We start from the raw sequence: 26006 nt of genomic DNA on the forward strand, positions 1-26006 counted from the left end.
ACTTATTATTAATTCTAAAACGGTTAGTCCCAATACTTGATTCTGATTGGCTGGTTACCGTCACGTGACCGTTGTAAATTTCACCGATAACCCACACCTTCAATCACTTTATATCATTCGCAGCTGATTCCACATCTCTGTAGCTGTACTGGGGAAGGGGAGCGCTTGATTGCCTTATGAACCCATGCAGTGCGGGCGTCTAAGCACCGCCCGGCTCATATGACTGTGAATGTGTGGCTCCAGGCAGCCCCGTAAAGACATCAAGCGCTATTCTCCCGTCACATAGCCTACTTGCCAAGCAAAACAAGGAAGTGATGTGGCTCGCTCTGGTGGCGCAAAGCGTAGCTACTTTTGTGCATTTAGTAGTTTTATTAGGTTAATATTGCTATATGTTTGTAACCGTTTTAGAAAAGCAATAAGCCACTCGAGGCCCCAGCTTACCGGGTATTTTACAATGGCTGGGAGGTAGAAGACCCTCCGCTGCGCGTCGGATCTGCCTACACCTCCCAGCCATTGTAAAATACCCGATAACCTGAGACCTCTCGTGGCTTATTGCTTAAGTATACGAGATGATTTAACCATGGTTAACATGGCGCTGGTCTGTCATGGCGGAACTTCAACCTGTTTTACGCACTCTTCCCATTTACAACGTTAAGGTCTACATAAATGTTCAGATTTCAAATATAAAGTGCTCACCCCAGAGCCACGGATGTTACAATCCTCGTCGGGTGGGTATAAGTACCCGAATCTTCCGCATTGTTCAATAAAAAGTGTTTTAATCCGATCGGTGGCCATTTTATCACAGAGTTAAAATGTATCCGCATGCACCAACCGATAGTTGGAAGCATATGGCGAATAAACTGATTAAACATTGCATTTTATTGAACAATACGGAAGATACGGGTACTATACCCGCCCTAGCAGAATTGTACCATCCATGGTCTTGGGATGAGCAGGATTGTAATCTGAACAGGCGTAAACCGTAAGGGCTGTAAATGGAGAATGTGCGTAAAACACTTGAGGCCAGGGCTACCATGAGCTCACATAGCGCATTGTGACGCGTTGGGAGTTTGTATATTTTTGGTTTATGCTGGGGCCTGGGGTTCAAGTGCTTTATAATCATAGTCAGATTATCCTTATCTCTTTATACTTGATTGTATGCGTCAAGTTGCACAAGCGAGCACCACCGAGATCGGAGATCTGTTTTCCTTCTACTCCACTACATTTAGGAAGCAAATATTATACTTTTACTCCATTGCATTGCAACATTTTAGTTAGGCCTACTAGTTACTTGGATTATTATTACAAAACATACATTAACCACTTCAGCCTCATATACTGTACCTTTTGGCCATTTGAAAATAGCCGATCCAGCTCAACGTAGGTTGGCTATTTTCAAAAGATTGTTTTATACATTTGAAAATACTCACACACAGTGAGTACTTTCACTTTTGGTACTTTAACTATACATTTTGTATAGGCTATTTTTACTCAGGTATACATTTTTACTTCTGGTACTTTTACTTCTAACAAAGTATAGTTCTTCCACATTGCAGTATTGATACTTTTACTAGTAAATAACCATTGAGTATACTTTCTCCACCTCTGGCTGCGGGGAGAGGCTGCGCTGCAGGCCGCCAGCGGGGGTGCCCCCAGAGGGGGCGCTGTGACGCGGCGAGGCGGCGGTGGTGCCCACCCAGGCGTGGCCCGGGGAGGCGGGGGGAAGGGCCGGGGCCTGGCAGCGGGCGGCGGTCACCGTCAGGTTGTTGTCACTGTTGGAGCGCAGCAGGACGCGCTGCGGCGCCGACAGGGAGGAGAGGGAGGGCGAGGGACCGCCGGGGCTGCTGGTGATGCCGTTGCCAGGGTTACGACGCTGCTTGGAGTACGCCGGGGTCTCGCGGAAAGGCACTGCGGGAGAGAAGATACGATACGAGATCATTGAGATGAGATACGATACGATACGATAGAACATCGGTTTTCAAACTTGTTCATGTCAAGGCCCATTATGTATTTATTCGGCATTTGAGCCATGGACCACCATTTGATGACGTTTAGCCTCGCAGACCCAAAACTAAAGAATATTTTGTTGTCGTTGGATGATTTTGTCCACATTCTTTCCTCGTGAGGAGAGGCATATGTGTACTGACGTTTTATTGCTGGCGGTCAAATGAGTTCATGAGCTATGCCTGTTCAAAGTTAGCATTTTCAATTTATGGCTGTAACGTGACCCTTTGGCCAATGGTTGTAGGCTTCGTGTCTAAGCAGGGTGACGTAGCCCTCTACCATATTGCTGCATTTCGTAAAGAATTACTGCACGGTTTGGCATTTAGCGCCAACAGAAGAAATTATTTATAATTCAAAATAGTGGGTGATCTCAAGGTCAGAGGTCAAAAGTCCACGAAAGTTGTTTGCCATGAGGAGACACACATGTGTATCAAAGTTGTATTGCTCACGTTCAAACAGTTCATGTGCTATGCCATCTAACTATAAATGCACCATGTCTGTCCGTCCGTCCGTCTGTCCATCCGTCCGTCCCTCCCTCCCTCCGTCCGTCCGTCCGTCCGTCCGTCCGTCCGTGTCTGTCTGTCTGTCTGTCTGTCTGTCTGTCTGTCTGTCTGTCTGTCTGGTTGTAATCCACGTAACTCGAGAACCGTTTGCCCCACTGACACATTTGACACACATGTTCTACACCACCACAGGGAGTGCAGTGCCGTGTGGGTCGGTGGGATACATCGTTGTCCAGCAACACCACAAAAGGCTCTGATCAGGCACTGCCTGTGGACCCAATGAGCCTAAGCCCCCTCACCTGTTGAATTCCCAGCCTCTGCCTCAGCCAATTGATTGCCATGGCAACCCCACACCTGCCATTTGATATTTGATTACTTAACCAGTCCACTTTTCACAGTCACTTAACTCACTTTGCACTCTTCAGACACAGGAAGACAGACAGACAGATACAGAGATCTCCATATGGGACACAGACAGATGGTTAAAACGGGTGCTATGACAACGGGTATTGCATACTAGGTTCCCAACTTGCATCGTTCCCAAGTAGGCCGGTGGCCGACGGGCACAGGTCTAGTATTATCATATGGAGAAGAGAAGAGAAGAGAAGAGAAGAGAAGAGAAGAGAAGAGAAGAGAAGAGAAGAGAAGAGAAGAGAAGAGAAGAGAAGAGAAGAGAAGAGAAGAGAAGAGAAGAGAAGAGAAGAGAGTTCCCCCCTTCATTTTGTACTTAGTTGGATGGTCAGTCCACTACCACAGGGGAAGGAACTTGAATTTATTGACCTATAGCAATTGACCATAACCATGGAATGTTATCAAAAAGACCACAACATCAACATTTGCTGTCAAACTCAACCCATGGTGGCTGTTGTGTTCTGTGACTGTGAGCCATATAGAAGCAGTTCACTGCTGCTGCTGCTGCTGCTGCTGCTGGTGCTGCTGCTGCTGCTGCTGGGCATTTAAAAATAGAACCACCTTTTGTGTCTCATGTGCTATTTTCTTCCCTCAAAGTTGTCAAGATATGCACCGGGATGCATGTATGCGCGCACGCACGCACGCACGCACGCACGCACGCACGCACGCACGCACGCACGCACGCACGCACGCACGCACGCACACACACACACACACACACACACACACACACACACACACACACACACACACACACACACACACACACACACACACACACACACACACACACACACACACACACACACACACACACACACACACACACACACACAAAAACACGCAAGTGTGTGTGCTGAATCCTGATTAACCTATGTTTCTATAGCCTGTGGTTCTCAAACTAAACCCAAACCCCAGAATTATCTGTGTATGGCCGCAGACACCTATCTGAAAATATTCTGTTCCAGCGACCCCCCAGAAACAAATTAAAGTAAAACAAAAACTGTTCGCTATGAAATAATACTATATTGAGATTTGCACACATTTTCAATATTTCTAAAACAAAAAAAAGCAGCTCTACTAGCTCGTACAAGCTTGAAGATCTGCTATTTTTCAACAGCTAAAGTTTAAAATAATGGTTAAAGTGGTTTGAAAGCTAAGGTGACACAAATGCGTCCTCAGGTCTAAATGGGTTAAAACCAACACACCAACACACCAACACACCAACACACCAACACACCACCATAGCCAGGTCTAAAGGGTTAACCAACACACCAACACACCACCATAGCCAGGTCTAAAGGGTTAACCAACACACCAACACACCACCATAGCCAGGTCTAAAGGGTTAACCAACACACCAACACACCACCATAGCCAGGTCTAAAGGGTTAACCAACACACCAACACACCAACACACCCAGGTCTAAAGGGTTAACCAACACACCAACACACCACCATAGCCAGGTCTAAAGGGTTAACCAACACACCAACACACCAACACACCCAGGTCTAAAGGGTTAACCAACACACCAACACACCAACACACCAACACACCAACATACCAACACACCAACATACCAACACACCAACACACCCAGGTCTAAAGGGTTAACCAACACACCAACACACCCAGGTCTAAAGGGTTAACCAACACACCAACACACCCAGGTCTAAAGGGTTAACCAACACACCAACACACCAACACACCAACACACCAACACACCAACATATAGCCAGGTCTAAAGGGTTAACCAACACACCAACATAGCCAGGTCTAAAGGGTTAACCAACACACCAACACACCACCATAGCCAGGTCTAAAGGGTTAACCAACACACCAACACACCAACACACCCAGGTCTAAAGGGTTAACCAACACACCAACACACCAACACACCCAGGTCTAAAGGGTTAACCAACACACCAACACACCAACACACCAACACACCAACACACCAACATACCAACACACCAACATACCAACACACCAACATACCAACACACCAACACACCCAGGTCTAAAGGGTTAACCAACACACCAACACACCAACACACCCAGGTCTAAAGGGTTAACCAACACACCAACACACCAACACACCAACACACCAACACACCAACATATAGCCAGGTCTAAAGGGTTAACCAACGCACCAACATAGCCAGGTCTAAAGGGTTAACCAACATACCAACACACCAACACACCAACACACCAACACACCAACATAGCCAGGTCTAAAGGGTTAACCAACACACCAACACACCAACACACCAACACAACAACATACCAACACACCAACACACCAACACACCAACATAGCCAGGTCTAAAGGGTTAACCAACACACCAACACACCAACACACCAACACAACAACATACCAACACACCAACACACCAACACACCAACACACCAACATACCAACACACCAACACACCAACACAACAACATACCAACACACCAACACACCAACACAACAACACACCAACACACCAACACAACAACATACCAACACACCAACATACCAACATATAGCCAGGTCTAAAGGGTTAACCAACACACCAACACACCAACACACCAACACACCAACACACCAACATACCAACACACCAACACACCAACACAACAACATACCAACACACCAACACACCAACACAACAACACACCAACATACCAACACACCAACACACCAACATACCAACATATAGCCAGGTCTAAAGGGTTAACCAACACACCAACACACCAACACACCAACACACCAACACACCAACATATAGCCAGGTCTAAAGGGTTAACCAACGCACCAACATAGCCAGGTCTAAAGGGTTAACCAACATACCAACACACCAACACACCAACACACCAACACACCAACACACCAACATAGCCAGGTCTAAAGGGTTAACCAACACACCAACACACCAACACACCAACACAACAACATACCAACACACCAACACACCAACACACCAACACACCAACATACCAACACACCAACACACCAACACAACAACATACCAACACACCAACACACCAACACAACAACACACCAACACACCAACACAACAACATACCAACACACCAACACACCAACACACCAACACACCAACATACCAACAGACCAACATACCAACATATAGCCAGGTCTAAAGGGTTAACCAACACACCAACACACCAACACACCAACATAGCCAGGTCTAAAGGGTTAACCAACACACCAACATAGCCAGGTCTAAAGGGTTAACACACCAACACACCAACACACCAACACACCACCATAGCCAGGTCTAAAGGGTTAACACACCAACACACCAACACACCAACACACCAACATGCCAACACACCAACATACCAACACACTAACACACCACCATAGCCAGGTCTAAAGGGTTAACCAACACACCAACACACCAACATACCAACACACCAACATACCAACACACCAACACACCAACATACCAACATATAGCCAGGTCTAAAGGGTTAACCAACACACCAACACACCAACACACCAACACACCAACACACCAACATATAGCCAGGTCTAAAGGGTTAACCAACACACCAACACACCAACACACCAACACACCAACATATAGCCAGGTCTAAAGGGTTAACCAACACACCAACACACCAACATATAGCCAGGTCTAAAGGGTTAACCAACACACCAACACACCAACACACCAACACACCAACATATAGCCAGGTCTAAAGGGTTAACCAACACACCAACACACCAACATATAGCCAGGTCTAAAGGGTTAACCAACACACCAACACACCAACACACCAACACACCAACATATAGCCAGGTCTAAAGGGTTAACCAACACACCAACACACCAACATACCAACACAACAACACACCAACACACCAACATATAGCCAGGTCTAAAGGGTTAACCAACACACCAACACACCAACACAACAACATACCAACACACCAACACACCAACACACCAACACACCAACATACCAACACACCAACACACCAACACACCAACATACCAACACACCAACATACCACCATAGCCAGGTCTAAAGGGTTAACCAACACACCAACACACCAACATATAGCCAGGTCTAAAGGGTTAACCAACACACCAACACACCAACATACCACCATAGCCAGGTCTAAAGGGTTAACCAACACACCAACACACCAACATATACCCAGGTCTAAAGGGTTAACCAACACACCAACACACCACCATAGCCAGGTCTAAAGGGTTAACCAACACACCAACACACCAACATATACCCAGGTCTAAAGGGTTAACCAACACACCAACACACCACCATAGCCAGGTCTAAAGGGTTAACCAACACACCAACACACCACCATAGCCAGGTCTAAAGGGTTAACCAACACACCAACATAGCCAGGTCTAAAGGGTTAACCAACACACCAACATAGCCAGGTCTAAAGGGTTAACCAACACACCAACACACCAACACACCAACATAGCCAGGTCTAAAGGGTTAACCAACACACAAACAGCCAGCGCTAATTTGATGCATATCAACAACAGATCAATATCAGTTACTGACATCAGTGAATGGCAATATTCCATTTTCTGAAAAGTAACAGTTTTGGCCCAATTGTGATGATAAGCAAGTGTGCGTGTGTGTGTGTGTGTGTGTGTGTGTGTGTGTGTGTGTGTGTGTGTGTGTGTGTGTGTGTGTGTGTGTGTGTGTGTGTGTGTGTGTGTGTGTGTGTGTGTGTGTGCGCGCGCGTGCAATCCGTGCATGTGGGTCAAAACAATGAGAGCGTGTTACGTAACAACAGAGAAAAGCAATCAGTGGAATCTGTACGAAGAGTTGAGATGAGCTCTGACTCTGATGTGGAGTAAATGTACTCTCACTCTTTTACTTAAGTAAAAGTATCAAGACTGCAATGTAGAAACACTGTTACAAGTAAAAGTATGGCGTTCAAAATGTACTTGGGTAAAAGTACAAAAACATACTTAAAGTACCAAAAGTAAAAGTACCCGTAATGCAGAATGTTCCGTTTCACTATAGTATTTAAAAAATAATAATCTTTGAAAATAGCAGATCTACAAGCTCAACACGTTACAACGAGCCAAAGTTCAAATAGGGATGAAGTGGTTAATGCATGATTTGTAATAAGAATCATCATAGAATAGGTAGAGAGGTCGCACACACCAAGAAAACAAATTCAACAGGTTTATTTATCTACATCAGGATTTCGGCTAACAGCCTTCTTCAGTTTGAGGAGTTGTAGGAATCAAGTCTCTCTTTTCTTTTTTTTATAATATTTTTTATCCCACGATTTTGTAACCCATTTTTCACCCCTGTGTCAATTATCTAATGTGTTCCTGGGCTCTACACACCCTCCGCCAACCTAGTCCCCATATATGGGGGACATGGGGAGAGCAACGGACTTGAACTCATGCTTCCTTCATGCCTGAGTGTCCAAGTTGCTCCTTTACACCTGACAGGGGGGAGTTTCGCTGGTTGGACGTAGCGCGTGGAAGGAACACGTTATTCCAACCAGTTCCTTTCCCCTCCGTCAGGCGCCCCGGCTGGCCAGGGGGAGGCAGTTTAGAGACCAGGATTACTGCATGTTTTTTGTGAGGGTACCTACCCTAGGGGACACGGGGAGAACATGCAAACTCCACACAGAAAGGCCCTTTCGCCAACCCCGCCTCGGGTATGGGCACTGATGACGCGGAGGAGGAAACACGCCGCCAGCACCCACAGCGTCCCGAGCGGGAATCGAACCCAGGACCTTCTAGCTGTGAGGCGAAAGCACTACCAACTGTGCCACCGTGCCCCCCCAGGAATCAAGTCTCTTTTGAAGGAGTGGTGACACACCATCATTAATAATCTGCTCACAGTCACACCCAACAGACTCGGATAGATTAAAAACTCTACGTCTCTATTAACAATGCAAACACATGTTCCCAATATATCACCAGCTATTTCTCTAACCCTAACCCAAGGAAGAATTACATCAAACTAAATCCAGGTCCAGCCACTCAAAGTAAAAGGCCTTTATTATAGCTGGGCTAGCGACATTAATTAGCTGCATTTTAATGTCTGTAGCTCATAAAAAAAACAAAAAAACATCTAAAGTGCCTGGCGCTGGATTCATGTCATGACCGAAAGCACAGGGTCGCAAATACAAGCGTCCGAGATTAGTTTTCTTTGACGGTGGCTGGCATCTCCCTTAGAGATAGGGTGAGAGAGACTCAGAGTAGAGTCACTGCTTCTTCGCATGGAAAGGAGCCAGCTTAGGTGGTTCGGGCATCTGGTTAGGATGCCTCTCAGGCGTCTCCCTAGGGAGGTCCTCGAGGTACGTCCCACTGGGAGGAGACCCCGGGGCAGATCAAGGCGCAGATCGACTCACTGGCCTTGGAACGCCTCAGGATACCCCAGGAGGATGCTACTAATGTTGCTCTGGAAAGGGATGTCTGGAGCTATCTGGTGGAGCTGTTGCCCCCACGAGCCGACTATGGATAAATGGTTGAAGATGGATGGATGGATTTAAAGTGCCTGGCGCTGGATTCTGTACACCTATATGCCTTTTTTGACATCATGTTTCCTCTCTCCATGAATGTGATTGGCTTCCGTGAGAGGAACCGCTGCTTTGAGGGAAGCTCCTGTAACTGAACTCTGGTTAAAAATAGAACTGAATATGATTTCTGTACGAAGGTATAGAGAGATGTTGAAATCATCTGTGTCTCATATTCATAACCTATAGAGAGATGTTGAGATAATCTGTGTTTCATCTTCATAACCGACATGGTTATAATCATCGTTGCATCACCATCATCATCATCATCATCATCATCTATTGTACGGATATAACTAAACTTTGCTGTTTCATAGCTTTGCTTAATTACTGATTCAGACCCTCCGCAAAGGGGTTATAACAAACAGGTCTGGTAACTGTGATTTAACACACACCAAGGTAACATTTATATTACTCAAACACACATAGCCTCGACGTTGCAATAATGCCCGTAAACAATCACTTGATTTTGGCCATTTTATTACTATTATCTCATAACACACTCACACACGTACAAACATACTTCTACTACACTTGTGTACAGTATAAAGCCTTATTTGCCTTGTCTGGCCCGTGTTAGATAGTACAATAGCATTGATGATCATTACAACAAAGGAACCTGAGACTGTGGCGTTTAGGTAATAACTGCAACACACAAGAGAAACACAAGATACATACTATTAATTCACAGATATAGCGACTGCATAGATGCATCATTTGTGACTGAATTTAGAGCATTTAACGAACATATAACACATTAAAAGGACTTACTTAAACGCGTCATCCCGTTCGTTACATTGTTCTGCACTGAAAGAATGAATGATGCATCTATGCAGTCGCTATATCTGTGAATTAATAGTATGTATCTTGTGTTTCTCTTGTGTGTTGCAGTTATTACCTAAACGCCACAGTCTCAGGTTCCTTTGTTGTAATGATCATCAATGCTATTGTACTATCTAACACGGGCCAGACAAGGCAAATAAGGCTTTATACTGTACACAAGTGTAGTAGAAGTATGTTTGTACGTGTGTGAGTGTGTTATGAGATAATAGTAATAAAATGGCCAAAATCAAGTGATTGTTTACGGGCATTATTGCAACGTCGAGGCTATGTGTGTTTGAGTAATATAAATGTTACCTTGGTGTGTGTTAAATCACAGTTACCAGACCTGTTTGTTATAACCCCTTTGCGGAGGGTCTGAATCAGTAATTAAGCAAAGCTATGAAACAGCAAAGTTTAGTTATATCCGTACAGTAATAATTAACCGTGTGTAATCACCGGTGAGTAATAATTAATTGCGGTGTAATTCACCAGAGCAATAATTAATTGCGGTGTAACCCACCGGAGTAATAATTCATTTCGGTGTAATCCGCCGACGTATTACTGAAGCAACGGTACTTAATTCACCGTAGCTAAAGAAATACGGGCATTCTGTGTGATCCGCAAATGCTAATGAAAGCCATTGGCCCGTGTTAGCTTAGCTGTTAGCTTAGCTACTACGTGAGCAATGGTGGTTGTCTGCTGTTAGCGTGACGCTAGCTGAGAAGCAAGACAACGAGGGACGGCCATCCAGCGTTTGCGGAGCATCGCTGACCCGTCATCGATCGCCGTGTCCAAGGACCAGCGACCGAAACCCGTAGGCTGCCGGAGTAGCTGATATCTGCGGGAATCATCCGTGCCGTATTGAGGTGACCTGAGTTAACTCGGGAAAGGATGCTAGTGGCGTGATCCCGCTGCTAAGGAGGTTGTGCCCTGGGTGCTAGGAAGCATCCGGTTTTGCCGACCTAAATAAAGAGTTTCAGTGCCCACATGAGTGCTTGTGCATTGGGGGGAATATCGCTGGAATTGTGTGTTGCAGAAAGGAACTGTGCATTGACTTTGGGGGGTATACCAGACCAAGCTAAATTGTAAACAAGCAAGGAGCTAGCCACCTTCCCATTGACATTGCATTGTGCCTAGCAACCAACTAGCATTAGGCTAACGGTGGCTAACTGGCTGACTGACGCTAATGCTAAGCTAAAGGAGGGACTGGCTGACTGACGCTAATGCTAAGCTAAAGGAGGGTAACTCCAGTTGGATGTTGTTGGGGCTAGCCTAGCCAATGCTAACGCTAATAGCATAGGGGTTGGGACTACCGCATTGTGTATGTTTCACAGCACGACTGGCCGCCAGGGAGGAACGCCGAACCGGCCATCTAAAAAGAGAGACAAGGTTGGTGGGGGGGGCGAGCGAGTAGCCTCGTGTAACCATGGCAGCCTTAGATGCGTTAAAGAAAGCGCGCTCGGCGAGCCAAGGCGCGTTAACAAGGTTAACGACCAAAGCCAAAAGTACGGCTGCCCATAAGTCCGAAAGTGAACTTAAGGCTTTACTGAAAGACATGGATATAGGTTTTGATGAGCTTCTAACTTGTAGCACGGATTATACAAGTGCAATGGTAGAGGCTGATGAAAACGCTATGGACATAAAAGTTGTTAGTACGAGACTCGATGCCGCAAAGATATCCTATCTTTTGGCTCGGACAGAATTGCAGGAAAACTTATGGAAGCGGTTCATAGAAGAGTCTGTGCAGCGCACCCTCAAGTGGGCGGCAGAGGCAGCAGACAGAGCGCGTCCTGACCGTTACGAAGAACAGGATATTAACCTAAGTCTTATTTACGGGCTAGAGAGTGTAATTGAGCGATCATTAACAGACATGCAGACGTTATTAAACTCATGGGAAGGTTGCATTTCTGACGGGAATTTGGCCAAGGTATTAGCTGAGGTGTATGCTTTGAAAGCACGTAAGAGTGCCAACCTCCAGGATTTAAAGCACAAAGGCGAAATAGTAATAGAAATGAAAGAGGAAATTAAACAAGAAAGTGTACCTCTCGCCGTTGACAATGGAGGAAAGAAGTCAGCCGGTAGCAAGCTGGCTGCTCAGCCTATGAAATTACCCCAATTCAGTGGGGAACGCATGTCATACTTCAGATGGAAGAAACAGTGGCATAGGATTTATGCACTCTTTGACAATCCTGGATGGGGTGATGACATGCGTTACCAGCTACTGATTGATTCCATTGATAAAAGGATAAATGATGAATTAAGGCTTGATTATTGCCAGACTTCAGATGAGGTCTACCAGAAATTAGAACTCCACTATGGAAACGTAGGACAGATTGTCAAGGAGATTATAATGAAGTTGGAAAGTGTGCCCGCTGTAAGCAGTGGCCAGCCAAAGGAGACATTAAATCTTGTTAGATTAATAGAGCAATCGGTCCTGGATCTAGCGGATCTTAATGCTGGCGACGTCATTCAAAATCAGCTCGTCATTCACAATTTAGAGGCTAAATTGCCGCCAGAAATGCAAGAACGGTGGCTTGTGATGCGTTGTAATCCAAATAATAATATTGATAGCCAAAACAGGTTCCCGCATTTCATTGCCTTCTTACGCGAGCATACAAAGGTGCTCGTTGAACAAGAACAATTAAATGCAAAAGGCATAGGGACCAAACGAAGTGATCCGAGCCCACGTAGCCGTAATAATGACCGACAGAATGATAAGCCGGGGAACGGGGCGCGCGAGAAGCGTGCTTCGACAAGGGCTACGTTTAGCGGCGAGGAGGCGCGGGGTTCGTGCGTAATCTGCGGAGAGAGCGATCACTCAGGGGCATTGTTCCGTTGTAAAATGTTCATGAAAGCCAACGTTGAAGGCCGGCGTGCGTATGCGAAGAAACATAAAGCATGCTTTAAGTGTTTATATCTACATGACGGCCAATGCAGAGTGCGCAATGACAATTTCCTGTGTAGGTTAAGTGAGTGCAAAAGGGACGGCTCGTCGCCTCCTCATAATTTCAAGTTGTGCCCCAAGGCGCGTCCACGTAATGGGGATAGTAGCACTAGTAATAATAATAGTGACAGCGCGAGAGGGGGGGCTAGTAGCGTGGGGAGGGACTCACGTGGGCCTACACATGAAATTGAACTTAAGCTTGCTGAGGCCGAGTTGACGCCAAAGCAACTAGCTATAGTACGCAAAGCTTACACGAACAATACAGCCACGACAGGCTGCACTGAGGGCGGAGAGATGCCTGCTCTGATGATGACGCTGGAAGTAACCACGAAAAGTGGTGATTGGGTGGGGGCTTTGATTGACCTCGCCTCTGATACGAATTATATCACCCACAAAGCTGCAGACAGGCTCGGGCTGAAAGGAAGACCTGTCACTCTGAGCGTGCAGGGCGTTGGGGGGATGAAAAAGACATTCAAGACGAAAAAATACTCCATTAAGTTGAAGACAATGGGGGAGAAGGGCTCTTCTCCACTGGACCATGACATGACTTGTTATGGTCTGAATGAGATTGCAAAGATCAATTGTCCAGTTAATCCTAGGCGCATTGCAGATCTTTTTCCGGGCACCGATCCGGAGGAGTTGAGACGTCCACTGGAAGTGGAAATACTTATCAGTGCGCGTGAGGGTCGTTTAGCCCCACAGCGGTTGGCTAGATGTGGAGATTTGGTACTGTGGTCGGGGATTTTGGGTAAGACGGTTAGCGGATGTCATCCGTCTCTATTCGACGCCAGTGAAATGGTCACAGGACAGTGGGCGTCAACCCATTTTGCTCTTTCAATGAGAGGTGGAGCCGTTGAAATTAAGGCTGCTACGTGCCATACTGACACCAGCGCGGCACTGTCTTGGTGGCGTTGGGACAGTATTGGGGCGGCATGCGATCCCCTGTGTGGGGGTTGTCGTTGTGGAAAATGCGCCCCTGGTGGCAAAGAGATGTCTCTCGCTGACGAGAGAGAAATGGAGATTGTCAAGAGGGGCCTGACTTTTAAGACAAGCGACTCTCACAGCGATGAGTCGCATTGGGACGCGAGCTATCCTTGGAAAGAGGACCCGTCTACTTTACCAAATAATAGGGCGGCGGTTGAGGCCACGTTCTTAAAGTCTGAGAAACGTCTCAGGCGAGATCCCGTGTGGTACCAGGCCTATGCTAGCCAGGTGCATGAGATGCTCAAAAGAGGTGCTGCTGTCAAGCTGTCTAAAGCTGCCATGGACATGTGGGGCGGGGCTGTTTGGTGGATCAACCATCTTATGGCACCAAACCCACACTCAGTTTCCACGCCAGTTAGGATAGTCTGGGACAGTAGTCAAGAATTCCGGGGCGTGAGTTTGAACAGTATCCTGCTAAAGGGGCCCGATGTTTTGAACCCGATCCGAGCAGTGTTGCTGCGTTTCAGAGAGGGGGAATACGCCGCCATTGGCGACGTAAGCAAAATGTACCACTCCGTTTGGCTAGAAGAGCGGGAGGTACATTTGCACCGGTTCCTATAGAGGGACTCAGTTGACAGCAAGATTGAAGACTATGCAGTTGTACGGGTCAATATGGGAGACCGTCCAGCGGGTAGCATAGCTCAAATAGCGATGCGCGAGACAGCGTATCTACCTCAGTTCACCCACATGGTTGACGAGAGGGACGTAATCGTGGAGAACGCTTACGTAGATGACATTTTTCTATCTCACAACTGCCCCCAGAGGCTGGAGGAGGTACTGGCGGGGGTTAAAACCATTCTGGCTACCGGGGGGTTTCACCTAAAGCCCTGGGTACGGTCAGGCCAAAGTGGGAGGGAAGGAGATGGAGAAATGAAACCAGAGACTATGTTGTTTCCGAATCAGATGAGAGAGGAGGACAATAAGGCTCTGGGGGTTGGTTACCATGTGAAGGAGGACAGCCTCTTCATCATGGTTGCCATAAACTTTTCCGCCAGAAAAAAGAAAGTGCGGAGCGAGGAAAACCTTGCTCTGAAGGAGGTGGCGGAGAAGACGCCGGATCCTCTGACTCGGCGTATGTTGCTGAGTCAAGTAGCGGGGCTGTATGATCCCATTGGCCTTGTGACGCCTCTGAAACAGAAGGGCGTTATTCTAGTCAGGAGGGCGTTCCAAGAGGCGGGGTCATTGACCAAAGACACTTGGGATCAACCGTTGTCTAGCGATCTCCGCGTGAGAGCGGTTGAACTTTTTGAGGAATACGCAAAGCTGAGTGCGATCACGTTCCCCAGGTGTATCACTCCGCCCGGATGGGTGGGGAAACCCTGGGGCATCACCTTCTCCGACGGGAGCTCAGAGTCCTACGGAGCGGTGCTCTACCTGCGGTGGGAAACAGCTAGCGGGGTGGAGACTCGTCTGGTGGAGTCAAAAGCCAAGTTGGCTCCTCTAGACCAAAAGGGTGATGCAGTGAAAGCTGAAATCTGCGGTGCTGTCTTTGCCGCACGACTGAAAGGGTACGTGCTGAAGCATAGCAGGCTGACAATCGAGAAGTGGTATCACTTTGTCGACAGCCAGACAGTGCTGGGTGCCATTCAAAGGGACAGTTATGGGTTCCAAACGTTCTTCGCCAATGACTGGTGGTGGGTTCCCGGGGTGGAAAATGTAGCTGATCTAGTCACGAGGGGGGGTTCTCCTGAGCAATTAGACAGTGATTCCCTGTGGCAAAAGGGACCAGAGTTCCTAGCCAGACCAGTCGACCAATGGCCTATGAAGTCAGCTGCTGAGGTGGCTGCTTCCTCGCGGGAAATCGTGAGTACATTGCAGAGAAAAGTGTTCAAAATGAAAGCATTCTCTGCTGCTGTTACTAGATCCCAAACTAAGAACCAGGGGTCCGCGCCACTGCCAGACAGTGGCGGGTCCTCACCAGTCAGTGGCAGATCTTCACCAGACAATGGGGGGTCTCCAGCGGTCAGCAGGGGTCCTTCACCAGTCAGTGATGGGGGTTCTGTGGCAGCATCTAATGACGAAACTGAACAGCTGTGGGGGTCAGGCCTTGTGAACCAAATGGACTTGGCTAGATGCAGCACACTGTCAAAACTCTGCGGGGCAGTTGGCTACGTCCGCAGAGTGTTGCACGGCCACGGAGGCTTATTCAAGTCCGGCAGTCGTGTACAGTGGGGGGCGGTGCTCTCTGTCGGAGAGCGGGACACAGCATTTAAGGAGCTGTGCCTTGCCGCCCAAGAGGGAATTTCTTTCCCGACAACGACACTAAACCGTCTTGTAGTTAGTAAGAACGACAAGACAGGTCTCTTGCTATGCCGAGGCCGGGTTCAGACCGTTGACCAGGAAAGCCAGGGCGTGCCCATCATTCCTTACGAGGCACGACTCAGCACACTACTGTGTGAGGAGGCCCATCGTGCAAACCACGAGGGCGTGGCTGGGACACTCCTGCGAGTCAGGAAGAAAGCCTGGGTGGTTCAGGGGCCAAGGGTCGCACGTAAGGTGATCGACTCTTGCCTGTTTTGTCGCAAACGGGGGGCTAAGCTAGCCAGTCAAGTGATGGCTAATCTTCCTACAGTGCGCACAAGTCCAGCAGCTCCGTTCGAGTACACAACGCTGGATTTGTTCGGTCCTTACACTGTCAGGGGCACTGTGAAGCGACGCATTAAGAGAAAAGTCTGGGGCGTGGTCTTCAGTTGCATGGCCTCACGGGCTGTCCATGCAGACCTAGTTGAGGACTTGTCTACAGAAGGCTTTCTGCAGACCTACCAGCGATTCACTGCTCTGAGAGGCCATCCGAAAAAGTTGTGGTCTGATCAGGGTACGAACTTTGTTGGCGCGAGGCCAGCATTGGAGGATCTATACAAGTTCCTAGGGGACATTGACAAGGAGCAGATCCAGCAAAGAGCAGCAGTTGCAGGGACCGACTGGGCATGGGAGTTTAGCCCAGCGGACTCACCGCATCGGAACGGGGCGGCCGAAGCTGCCGTCCATGTTCTGAAAAGGGCGTTGAGCAGCGTCGGCGACACCGATGATCTGTCGGCGTTGGAGTTCCAGACTCTACTCTACCTTGCTGCTAACCTGGCCAACGAAAGACCCATCGGAGCCAGAACTCAAGTCGACGAGGATTCCGTGGACATCATCACTCCCAACTCTCTGCTGTTGGGGCGGGCAGGGCCCAGGGGAGACATCCTGGGCTTTGACTTCCCTAGCTACCCGTACAGTCGTCTTCGGGCGGTCCAGCGCGAGGTGGACAAGTTCTGGAAGCGGTGGAGCCAGCTGGCGGGCCCTCATCTCTTCATCCGAGAGAAATGGCACGTTCCAGCACGGAACGTGGCAGTCGGCGACCTGGTGTGGGTCGCGGACCAGAATGCTCTACGAGGTCGATTCCGGATGGGTCGTGTCGTGGAGGTGAATCCAGATAACCAGGGTGTCGTCAGGGACGTAAAGGTGCGGACATGTCCAAGTCTGCCCATCAGTTGGTCGCAGGTGGTGAAAGACGTGGTGGCATGGCCATCCGTCATCCTCCATCGTGATGTGCGGCGGCTGGTTGTCCTAATCCCGGTTGAAGATCAGTGAATTAGACTAGAAAGTCCTCTTGAGAAATACCCTAACGAACTCTTCCATATGCATGCTGCGCGAGTAAGACTAGTCAGTGGGTGTTTACTTGAGGCAGCTGGGTGATGGGGCATACTTGTCACTCAGTAAGGAGCAAAGCGGTGGTGCCTACCTCCTACAGTCAGATTGAGATCAAAATTAATTCAGTGCATGAAAGTAAACTAGGTTTATTATTTCATAAGTTCAACTGGTGAGTGCCATCCGGAGGCGTTCATCGATTAGAAGCATGATTGATATACTTATTTTTTATTTTTGTTTGAATGTTTTTGTTTGCAAATGATTGTGGGGAATCTATTTAGCCTACTGGGTTTATTTCAAACCGTAGCCTAAAAGTGGGAGGTGTCGAGTTTATTCCGTGAGTGGGATCATTATAATATTAAGTGCCGGCCCAGCTTATATTTGTAACTTCATGTTGTGTCATTTATGTATAGAATGTTGGTGCTATTATGAAGTTCACTGCCTATACAGTAAATACTCTGTGTTATATAAGAACAGAGATCCTCTTATCAACCAATTACAGCATGTCTCAGGGATGTAGATATTAATACAGCTAATTGGGGGGTAAATGTGTTACTAATACTATATACCAGGAATGCGAGTTCATACTAGGACAGGACATGGTATGGGGATAGGAAGTGTCGGGTGACAGAGAGAGGGGCGAGCTATACCAGGGCACGATGTGTTCATTCATTCTTTCAGTGCAGAACAATGTAGCAGACGGGATGACGCGTTTAAGTAAGTCCTTTTAATGTGTTATATGTTCGTTAAATGCTCTAAATTCAGTCATAAATGATGCATCTATGCAGTCGCTATATCTGTGAATTAATAGTATGTATCTTGTGTTTCTCTTTGTGTTTGCAGTTATTACCTAAACGCCACAGTCTCAGGTTCCTTTGTTGTAATGATCATCAATGCTATTGTACTATCTAACACGGGCCAGACAAGGCAAATAAGGCTTTATACTGTACACAAGTGTAGTAGAAGTATGTTTGTACGTGTGTGAGTGTGTTATGAGATAATAGTAATAAAATGGCCAAAATCAAGTGATTGTTTACGGGCATTATTGCAACGTCGAGGCTATGTGTGTTTGAGTAATATAAATGTTACCTTGGTGTGTGTTAAATCACAGTTACCAGACCTGTTTGTTATAACCCCTTTGCGGAGGGTCTGAATCAGTAATTAAGCAAAGCTATGAAACAGCAAAGTTTAGTTATATCCGTACATCTATCAATCACCTGATCTGCAACCTCAGCGGTGAAAACAAGTCCAAAATAAGTGATTATATATAGGCCACAGTAAACCTTGTAACCATAATCTGCTATTTGGTCAAATCTGTCCCAAGCAAGCCGCCTGCCGTTTGCTGTTTTAGGAGTGAGAATGTGTTGAAGCACTAAAACCTTGAGTGTTCATTTAACTCTGAGAGAGTACAAGACCTTTAAATGAGTCTTACATTTGAGCACAAGAACCAATTTACAATGAATGTACAATTTAGGCATTTAGCAGACACTCTTCATCCAGAGAGACTTACAGTAAGTAAGCAAGGAAAACAGGTGTAATACGTTCCCATTCCTGACACGTCATAATAAACATTCACAATTCATCCGAAACGTTGCAACAGCATGGCAACAGACTCATTCTTCCAAGAATCTCTTGCCTGAAGGACACATCGTCCGAAACGTTGCAACAGCACAAGAAACCTAAGCTCAGTCTTAACCGGCCACGTTGGTCACTAAGGGCAGTATTATGCGTGTTTTAAGTACCAGGTCTTAACCAGCCACGTAGGTCACTAACCAGCCCTCAGTCTTAACCAGCCACGTAGGTCACTAACCCTAACCTCAGTCTTAACCAGCCACGTAGGTCACTGACCCTAACCTCAGTCTTAACCAGACAGTGGCCTTGTGGTTAGAGTGTCTGCCCTGAAACGGAAGGTCAGGGTTCGATCCCCGGCCGGGTCATACCAAAGACTGTAAAAACAGGACCCAATGCCTCCCTGCTTGGCACTCAGCACTCAGTCTTAACCGGCCACTTAGGTCGCTAACCCTAACCTCAGTCTTAACCGGCCACATTGGTCGGACTAATGGGATGTGGGACTTATGGGCAGTCCCCTCCCCGACCGTTCGACGGAAATGTTCAGTGAAATGTTGTGGTGCAGAGGGACGAAAGGGACAGAGCCTTTACTATAGAAGCCTATAGTGGTCTTTTTATAAAAGCCAGTGAAACATTGTAGTGTTTTCATAGAACTCGAACCCAGTGAAACATTGTAGTGTATGTGGTGTTGTTGAAAACGAGACAATGACGTATATCGCCCGTGTCGGCTGGAAACCTCATACTGTATGTACAAAAACTGTTACTTTTCAGGCTGCAAATAGTGGTGCAACTCGCTTGAGGTCAGCATGGTGATTGAGAGGTCATAAAGAGGGTTCACACGTGCATTAAAGAGCAATGTAGGTATTAGCACTAATAACAGCCAAACTAACACACGCAGGGCACGTGCGTGGCAATGCGTTGTGAGCTTGTAGATCTGTTATTGTCAAATGTCCACTGTATTAAGTTTAAAGCGTACTGTAGTCTGTACTGGTACTGTGCTACTCTGTGCTCTACTGGCCACTTTAGGTGTTGCAGCTGTCGGTGCTCGGACAGACAGACAGACAGACAGACAGACAGACAGACAGACAGACAGACAGACAGACAGACAGACAGACAGACAGACAGACAGACAGACAGACAGACAGACAGACAGACAGACAGACAGATGTGCACGTGAACATCTCCAAGTTCATTGAGTGACGATTGAACTGCATGTGTGAACATCTCCAGGTTCATTGAGTGAGGATTGAACTGCATGTGTGAACATCTCCAGGTTCATTGAGTGAGGATTGAACTGCATGTGTGAACATCTCCAGGTTCATTGAATGAGGATTGAACTGCATGTGTGAACATCTCCAGGTTCATTGAGTGAGGTTTGAACTGCATGTGTGAACATCTCCAGGTTCATTGAATGAGGATTGAACTGCATGTGTGAACATCTCCAGGTTCATTGAGTGAGGGTTGAACTGCATGTGTGAACATCTCCAGGTTCATTGAATGAGGATTGAACTGCATGTGTGAACATCTCCAGGTTCATGTGTGAACATCTCCAGGTTCATGTGTGAACATCTCCAGGTTCATGTGTGAACATATCCAGGTTCATGTGTGAACAGCTCCAGGTTCATGTGTGAACATCTCCAGGTTCATGTGTGAACATCTCCAGGTTCATGTGTGAACATCTCCAAGTTAATTGACAAAACAGCAACAGATCAATCAAACCGCGGAAACCACCGATGGCTTTCACACAGCGACAGATGGGGAACTGCGCATGCACACACACACACACACACACACACACACACACACACACACACACACACACACACACACACACACACACACACACACACACACACACACACACACACACACACACACACACACCCCCCACACACACACGCGCACACACACACATCGTGTCACTGGGGGTGTTTTCTCCACCTTGAGCACAGTTACATTTCTCCTCTCTCTGACTCTGACCTAGAAACCTCATGCTACAGCATGTATCTCACACAGCTGATCTCCTTCGCACTGATTATTCTAACATACAGGATGCAATAAAGTACTCACGTGTTTGACTTAAGTAAAAGTATCATCAATACGCTGCAATGTAGAAATACTCTGTTACTCTGTTCCAAGTTAAAAGTATGGTGTTCAAAATGTACTTAAATTAGTACATTAGTACAGTACAGCATTTACTAAAAGTAGAACAGTATTGTTATGAAAATGTAGTATACCAAAAGTAGGAAGTACTCATTATGCAGAATGTCCCATTTCGCATTTGTGTTTTCAAATGTACAAAATGTATACAAATTCCTTGAAAGTAGCAGATCTACAAGCTCACAATGCGTCACATTACGACAAATTGTGAGCTTGTAGATCGGCTATTGTCAAATGGCCATAATGTACCGGTATATAGGCTGTATGTAGGATATGTTTTGCAATAATAATCACAATCTAAAAAGTAACTAGTAGCTAAAGTTCTCAAATAACTGTAGTGGAGTAAAAGCACAATATTTGCTTCTGAGATGTAGTGGAGTACAAGGAAAAGTATTGCAAATTGGAAATATACAGTAAAGTTAAAAGTACCTCACAACTGTGCTTAAGTCTACTTATCTAATCTACTTAGTTACTTTACACCGCTGTGCAGTACAATACGCACCATAAGCCCAGCTGTGTCATTAAGTTACAACAAGTGAGTGAAATCACGTCTGACAGATGTACAGATGTATGCGGCGCAGGCTGTATGGATTATTCTGTGGACCCAACGCTATACGGAGCAAAGTGTTACGCACAGACTAAAAATAACACATCCTTCAGCAAGTTGGAGAGGACGAAGCAGGCAGGGCAAATGAACCAGCTCAAAGGGACAGGAATAAGACTGAAAGGGAGTTTTACACACATGGCCGAAAATAATGGAATAACGTGACTGAATGGAACGAAACATGACACACTGATCTATATGAAAATACAAATAAAAGTCAACAATGTCTTACCTTCCTTTTTTAAGGCATTGAGGAAAGACTTCATGTTTCTATACTCCTCGCTACTCCACGTTTAGGGAATGTCAATGGACTTTAAAGATGAGGGTGACTTTACCCGTCAGGACCATGGACAGCTACCGAGACGCAGAGCGCGAGATGCAACCGGCATTTCAGCACCATGGACACCAAACGAGATGCATTTCAGAACCACAGACAGCTACTGAGACGCAGAGCGCGAGCAAGATGCAGCCAGCATATCAGGACCACGGACAGCTACGAGACACAGTGTGAACTGTGTTACAGCTACAGGAGGTGTTTCAGGACCATGGACAGCTACTGAGCCACGGAGTGCGGTGCGCCGCCCGGAGGAGACGCGTTCCGTTCCGTTCCGGGCCAGCCGCTGCGCACATGATCGCTGCTTGGCCACGGCGGGCGGGCAAGAGAGAGAGAGAGAGAGAGAGAGAGAGAGAGAGAGAGAGAGAGAGAGAGAGAGAGAGAGAGAGAGAGAGAGAGAGAGAGAGAGAGAGAGAGAGAGAGAGAGAGAGAGAGAGAGAGAGAGATGGGAGGGAGAAGTAGCCGTGAATAGTTGTGGCAGCCTCTCTCTCTCTCTCTCTCTCTCTCTCTCTCTCTCTCTCTCTCTCTCTCTCTCTCTCTCTCTCTCTCTCTCTCACCCCCCAGATGTAGACGCTCACAAGCTTCCCAACAAAATGCATGAAAGCAAGTGAGGAAAGAAAGATCATATTCAAGAGCTATAAATGGTGAAGAGTATTTCCTCCTTTCATCAGTAGCAGTGAGAAGGTCAAGCAAGGCCACAACTCAAAAACTAATGGAAGAGCAAAGTCAAGATGCTACTTATAAAATGTTAAATCTTGATGTCTGGTTACTTAGCAAAGTCTAATTTCTGTGATTAAATAAATAAGCATGTGTCACATAAGAAAAAGCATCCCTGGACGTCCTAATAAATAAAACCGCGAGGTACTTAGGACGTCTGCGGGGACGTCTAAAGCTTTTTTTAATTGATATAGATAAGTGTCGCTAAAAATATTTGTTTAACAGCGGCCCGCATGCTGAGGGTGATTTTTAACCTGCAGCACAGGTGATTTTTAACCTGCAGCACGGGTGATTTTTAACCTGCAGCACGGGTGATTTTTAACCTGCAGCACGGGTGATTTTTAACCTGCAGCACGGGTGATTTTTAACCCGCAGCACGGGTGATTTTTAACCCGCAGCATAGGTGATTTGTCTGACTAATGACTGTAGTGCTGTTGGTATGTCTAAGAAATAGTGGTGCACGATATAATCGGTAGCATTATATCGGCCATAAAAATGCCATATCGGTATCGGATTGGTCTCAAAATAATGCCGATTATTTTCACAGTTATTGATGACGCAATAATAACGTGACTGTCAATGGCTCTGAATTGGTATCGGCAGATATGACCCTGCAAATAATCGGAGATCGGATGTTGGTCATAATTTCATAATCGTGCGCCCCTACTAAGAAACGAAAGTAAAATGAACGATTAAAAACGTAAGAAAGTGCTCATGGGAAATGAAATACTGAATGCCCCTAGAAATATGAATGAACCCCACTTCTTAATCCTTGGCGAGCTGCTCTGGCTGAATGGAAGGTTATTATGATGTTTAATGGAAGGTTATTATGGAGTACAATGACCGAGAAAACATACATTAACGTTGTGAATAGATTGTGCTCGAGCAGGAGGCTGTGTGTGTGTGTGTGTCATGTATGCAAATCATGTGGCATACTGCACACCCCCTTATCGCACGCACACGCACGCACGCACACACACACTGCACACCCCCTTATCATGCATGGATTACCAGAGTCTGCTTCCGACGCTGCCAATTCAATCCAAAGGCTATTTATTGCTTTGGATGAAGAAGTGTTGATTATTTTAACCCTTAAATCCGCTACCCTGCCATGCAGATAGGCTGAACGAACTTGAGTAAATACTGGATTCAAAGGCACTCGTTACGTAGAAAATTATAAATGTTTTGGACATTTTCAGAACTTTTCACTGAAAATGGCAGATCTACAGTACAAGATCGCAACGTTGAGAGCTTGTAGATCGATATTCACGTGTGTTGGAATCACGCGCGTCTAGAGTGTTTCTGCGTTCACCAGACGTTCAAAATATACTGACAATTTCATCAACAAATAAAAACTAGACTGAAATGTTATGGAGGGACTAGTAGAGAAGAGATCCAGTAGTACGAAATGTCAGGGAGGGACTAGTAGAGAAGAGATCCAGTAGTACTAAATGTCAGGGAGGGACTAGTAGAGAAGAGATCCAGTAGAACTAAATGTCAGGGAGGGACTAGTAGAGAAGAGATCCAGTAGAACTAAATGTCAGGGAGGGACTAGTGGAGAAGAGATCCAGTAGAACTAAATGTCAGGGAGGGACTAGTGGAGAAGAGATCCTGTAGAACTAAATGTCAGGGAGGGACTAGTGGAGAAGAGATCCAGTAGAACTAAATGTCAGGGAGGGACTAGTGGAGAAGAGATCCTGTAGAACTAAATGTCAGGGAGGGACTAGTGGAGAAGAGATCCAGTAGAACTAAATGTTAGGGAGGGACTAGTGGAGAAGAGATCCAGTAGAACTAGTTTGTAGATCTTTCACATGACTAAAATATGACAAAAACGAAATAAAATTTTACTCAATAGACTATTGATTGATTGAAACCTTTATTTATTCTCGAAAGAGCAATTGAGGTTCTCCCTCATTTTCAATGCTGACGAGATTACATACAGTATATGAAACAAATTAAGACATGCAGGTATAAAACACAAAACAAATCTTCTTGTAAGGTATAGAGACATATTGTACTAACAGTGAGACAAAACATAAGTTAAAAACAGTTACATATTGAGGTAGGGAGGTTCAAAAGCAGGTTATAAAATTGTCCGTAAGATATTGGGGTATTAATTTTCAATGTTTGCTGTAAAGTGTTCCATGTGGTGGGGGCATCGAAGCAAAAAGCTGATTTTCCTAGTTCAGATTGTACGGATGGGACCTCTAGAGAAAGCCATTCACTTGAACGGGTCTGGCGAGTATTTCTTTTCCATTTTAACAGCAACGTGATGTACGATGGTAGCTTTCCATCTATGGCTTTAAAAATAAACTGGTGCCAGTGCATGGTTCTCCTCTCAGAGAGGGAAGACCAACCTACTTTATCATAAAGGGTGCAATGGTGAGTGCTGTAGTTTTCTCCTGTGATGAACCTTAGTGCTGAGTGATAAACTGTATCTAGGGGTAGAAGAGTGGTAAGGGCAGCATTTCTATAAATGACATCACCGTAGTCCAGAACTGACATGAAAACAGCATCAACAACCCTTTTCCTACAGATCATTGGGAAGTTAGCTTTATTTCTGTAAAGAAAACCAATTTTCTGCCTTAACTTGGTGGTAATAAGGTCAGTGATATGGTGTTTAAAGGTAAATTTTTCATCGAGCCAGATACCCAGATACTTGTATTCAGTGACTCTGTCAATAGAGGATCCATTGACTATGACTAACAACACTCCAGGGAACCAGAACTGCTGATTGGTCTCTTCCAGGAAACAATCTTCATCATTGCTAGGCAACCCAGAGTGG

At 46.2% G+C, this 26006-nt stretch overlaps 1 protein-coding gene across 1 annotated transcript in view; it reads right to left on the minus strand.

Moving 5' to 3' along the window:
• shank2b (SH3 and multiple ankyrin repeat domains 2b) overlaps window positions 1-26006 on the minus strand; it is a gene marked incomplete at both ends in the record, with an annotated part of 198263 nt that overhangs the window by 128041 nt on the left and 44216 nt on the right. The window contains 1 exon segment of the mRNA XM_079496376.1: window positions 1595-1908. Within this exon segment, the coding sequence (XP_079352502.1) occupies window positions 1595-1908 (314 nt within the window).

This window comes from Electrona antarctica (assembly GCF_951216825.1).
Source record: "Electrona antarctica genome assembly, chromosome: 3".
NCBI lineage: Eukaryota > Metazoa > Chordata > Actinopteri > Myctophiformes > Myctophidae > Electrona > Electrona antarctica.